The sequence below is a fragment of the Octopus bimaculoides genome, chromosome 10 (genome assembly GCF_001194135.2).
Source record: "Octopus bimaculoides isolate UCB-OBI-ISO-001 chromosome 10, ASM119413v2, whole genome shotgun sequence".
Classification (NCBI taxonomy): Eukaryota; Metazoa; Mollusca; class Cephalopoda; order Octopoda; family Octopodidae; genus Octopus; species Octopus bimaculoides.
In genome coordinates, this window is record NC_068990.1 from 46,181,097 (window position 1) to 46,185,927 (window position 4,831).

At 36.2% G+C, this 4,831-nt stretch overlaps 1 protein-coding gene across 2 annotated transcripts in view; it reads left to right on the forward strand.

The window, feature by feature from the left end:
• The window catches only part of LOC106874137 (tubulin polymerization-promoting protein family member 2), a 68,208-nt gene that overhangs the window by 52,131 nt on the left and 11,246 nt on the right, over window positions 1-4,831 (forward strand). For both annotated transcript variants that reach the window (XM_014921766.2, XM_014921757.2), the window contains exon 2: window positions 2,468-2,667. In XM_014921766.2, coding sequence (XP_014777252.1) covers window positions 2,483-2,667 — 185 coding nt within the window. In that variant the 5' untranslated portion in view covers window positions 2,468-2,482. The remainder of the gene's footprint in view (window positions 1-2,467; window positions 2,668-4,831) is intronic.

Below are 4,831 nucleotides of genomic sequence, written 5' to 3' on the forward strand. Positions count from 1 at the left end.
ATATGAAGCGGACATTTTATAACAACAGTGGCGAAGGGAAAGGAAATATCTCAAAAAAAAAAAAGAAATGGAAAGGTCAAAAGACTGGATCTAAAGGACCGGCTTGAAATTGCTCCCAGTTTTTGATGCCATTGGTTCTTATGGTTATATTTAATGATTATCAAATAGCTCGAGATTAGATTAATACTTTACCAACGACAGATTAACGAGTGCAGAGTGCAATTAAAGAGATCAAGCTGGGAATTTTAAAATTTATGCTTCCATCTCAAGCAGCATTGTTTCTGACATATCAGTTCGAGTCGATTAGCCATAACGAAAACTTCTAAAAGACAGAATTAGAACAGTTTCTTGATGTAACACTTTGATAACAATACTTAAAAGGTAGCATATGTTCTCTTAATTAAAATCAAAGTAATAAGTAATAAATAAATAAATAAAAATAATTAGCTTCACGGTAATTGCAATATGCTGCCAGTACGAAGAGAGCAGCAAATTAAAGCTTGTTGGTTTTTGGGGTGTCCAAACGTATACACATACATACTTATAGACAACACACACATGTAGGCACGCACTAATAAACCATAGACACAGATGCGTGCAGAAAGAGTAAGAACGTTTGTAAGTATGTGCGTGTGTATGTTTGTATGTACATACATGAATACATGCATGCATACATTCATGCATACATACATACATACTTACATACGTGCGTGTGCGTATGTGGGTGTATATCCATGCAGAGAGGGAGATAGAGGAGAAAGTGAAATGAGAAAGTGAAGGGAGAGAGAGAGAGAGAGAGAGAGAGAGAGAGAGAGAGAGAGAGAGAGAGAGAGAGAGAGAGAGTGAGTGAATATCGCTTATTGAGAACAGAGTAAATAACGAACTATAAGAGAACTCGACGCAATTTAGTAGAATAATATGCTTTACTAAATTGGTGACTGCAACTGGTGTATATTAGTTTCCCCTCTTTGGAAAATTTTCAGGCATTCATATCTATCTATCTATCTATCTATCTATCTATCTATCTATCTATCTATCTATCTATCTATCTCTCTATCTATCTCATCTTTCATTCCCCCTCTCTATGTGTGTGTGTTTGTGCATTTATGTATGTATGGATGTGTGTATTTAAATGTGTATGTATATATGTATGTCTATATGTAAGTGTTGTATGTGCGGTGTGGGTGAGAGGCAAGAATGTGTGTGTGTGTGTGTGTGTGTGTGTGTGTGTGTGTGTGTGGTGTGTGTAAGACCAATTTATGTGCACGCATTCATGTAATTCTACGTCAATGTCTATTGTAATATTGTAATATGATATACAAATATTACACCACCTGAATGTTCTTTTGCACAGACATCTCGGTGCGCAACTTATATTATGAGTAGAATAATCACGCTTGACTAAACACAGGTTATTTTACAACTGATAATTAGTGGTGGAGTGGATATATGGCCTGGTTGGCTTCTTAAAACAAACTGATTTGAACTCATAGCCCTCCTGTTCCTAAAAGGCATGTTTATAATGAAAGTAAAAGTAAAATTCTAAAATCGGCAAAAGGCCAGAAATTTAACGTATGGGAAAGGTTCACTGTTTTTGACAGGTCCTTTATTTTATCGACACAAGTATTTTCCAACACACACGCACATTACACACACACACACACAAATCACACACATACACGTATAAATGTATGTATGCATGTATGTATGTATGCAGGTGTGTCTGAGCGCGCGCACACACACACACACATACATACATACATACATACATACATAAACACAGGCATGACTGTATGTTAAAGGATTTTGTTTGTTAGCACGTGGTTTTGAGTTTAGTACCACTGCACGATACCTTGGGCAAGGTTTACGCGTATAGTGCCGCGTCGAATAATGTCTTGTGAATTTGGTAGACGGAAATTGTAGAAGCTCGTCGTGTGTGTGCATAGATGTATGTATATATATATATATATTCCAAAATGTAACTACACGTGGACTGTTGGTGATTTTTCCCTCCTTCCTTTTCTTTTGGCCTTAACTATGTCTCCTGTTTCCGAAGAAGAGCGTTGCTCGAAACGTAAAACAACCACTATTGCTTTCCTTCTCTGAGCGTCATATTAATACTTTGCATGTACCACGTCCTCGCGTTGTTGTTTTTTCTTGTCTTTTTTCTAGTTTATTATTATTACATATATGAGTGTTTACGTGTGGAGTTTGCTTCTCTATTCCATTTCCCTTTTTCTGTATTTATTTATATGGTTGGTACATAAGTTTTGAAAAAATAAAATTTAAAAAAACGAAAGAAAAAAAAAGACTTTTGGCTGAAATTCATCTACAAAATATTGTTCGCGTGATGAACTGAAGGTACATAAAACATAAAAAGGTGCGTCTGAAAATGATGAATAAAGTGGGAAGAAAGAACAACGTTGCTCTTTTGCCTAAGTAACAAATCTCTTATTTTTCTTTTCAGACGGAACAAGAGAAAATGAGCGACGACTTGAAGGAAGTTTTTAAAGCGTTTGTGAAGTTGGCTGGTGCCAAGACGGAGAGTGACATGAAAATGATGAATTCTAAGGCGTGTGGTAAAATGGTCAAAGACTGCCTGCCAAAGGACGTGTCAGGCATTGCCGATGCCAGTATTTTCCCGAAATATAAGGAGAAAGGGAAACCGTAAGTATTAGTTTGTTTCTTGTTTTGTTATGAGATGAAAGATTGAAACATCATTGAAGACATGTTGGAAGTAAACCTTATAGGAACTGTGTAGTGTAAGACAAGATATTTTACGGAAAGGATTTAGACAATAAACTAGAAGGGTGCTGTCTGTAGATAAATGAACAGTATGGGAAGTTGTATAGAAGCGGCACTATAAAGGCAACTATTCTCAATAGGAGGATCTATCGTATAGGAAAATACAGCGCACTAAAAAATGTACTTTATGTTTTCGAAGATACATTGTATGGAAGCAGGTACTGAATGAAAAAAAAATGTATGGAAATACAATATAATAATCAATACTGTAGAGTTGTTAGAGAATCAGATAAAATACCTTGTGGTATTTGTTCCAGCTCTCTGAGCTTTGAGTTCAGATTCCACCGAGGTCAATTTTAACGTTTATGTTTTTTTTGAGGAACAAGAAATGAAGTACCAATCCAGCGTAGTGGATTGGCAGAATTTCAAGAACACTAGGCGAGATGTTCAGCCTAATTCATTGGGTTCTGAGTTCAAATTCCGCCTCGTTTAAGCGGCCGCTAACTGGTGGTTAAACGAACCCTTCAGGACACAAATAACGGTGCTAGACCTTTGATGTAAGTATTAATGACGTGTCAATTACAACAACGTCTTGGTCACATCAGTATTCATGGATGCAGACCCTGCATTAAAGTGAGATAATCGCAAACTCGGAAAACAAGATGACATGCTATAAATTCTAACGTGGGTATACTGTAGCGAGCTACACAATTGCTGGATCCGTATTGAAAAAGCATCTCGTACAGACGTATATTGTTAAAAAGCAGAGAAGCATATCAGTAGCAGACGAAAAGAGTCCAGCAGTGGCGATAGAATTGATAAATCTAGATTTCTGCTTTTTTCTTCTTTGCGTCATGAGGAACAGAAATCTGGATTTAGCAACTCCACCTCCGCTGCTGGACACTTTTTATCTGCTACTGATATACTACTATGCTTTTTTTAGCACTATATGTCTATATAAGATTCTTTCTCAAGACGAATCCCGCAGTTTTCTGGCTTTTTACAGTATATCTACGTCGCGTAAGACTTACAGAGTGCTACTTTGAACAAATACTGCTTCCGTGGCTAATAAAAAAAAAGTTTTATGGTTGTTGGTTTCACTAAAACACTCCCTTCGTTAAATGAATATAAACATGTTCAGACTTGGCTATTTTACGACATTGTCAACATGTTCTTTCTCGCCAAGTCCTTCTCTGAAGCAAACTTTATAAGCAATTAGAAAAAACATTCCGATAAGACTTTTATGGCATATGTAGTTTGGAGATATAAAAAAAAAATCCAATAAATATATTTCAAATCCATTAAATGTTACACGTATTTGTGGTGTCAACAGCTCCTATGCATGTATATGTTATAGTGGGTAAATATGTACGCGTACGTGCGGACAGATACATTTATATACGTATATGTGTATGTGTGTGCGTATATATACGTATGTACGATATAGTGTGACATGCGCGCGCGCGCGCGCGTGTGTGTGTTTGTGTATGTATGTGTGTCTGTCTGGGTGTATGTGTGTACGTCTACATGCACACAACTGCAGAACCTATACGTACTCAATCGATCGGCTAGAAACAGCGGTCAAGTCTCCCTGAGACCACATTCTGTCATCTTTAAAAAGTGGAAGGACACATTGCACAATATTTATAGTACTGTATATACAAATAGCGGATGGGATGCTTTTAACCATTGTTGTATACGTATTATTATTTTAGCTTGTCTTCTTTGTTTTTGACCTTCTATAAACTTGTTAGCTTTTCCCAGAAGCTTAATGCTTTGGTGCCTCCAAGATGGAGTGGTCTCAATGGTAAAAAGTTCGAAACCAGTATGATGTTTTGGTCATTGACTGATCAGGAAATCAGCTGTAAATTTTCCGAGTATCATGTTTTTGTCTAATTTTTCTCTTTGTTGTATTCTTTCTGTTCAAGTCATGAAATATCTGTGTAGCGCAACGCACTCCCTGTTTGGTTATATATATATATATAAATTTAAAATTTAATAATAAGGGTAGAAATTGATATTAATCAATTAAAACCAGTGGTCCAGCATATTAAAAAAATCCGAAGATTAAAATTATATTACATAC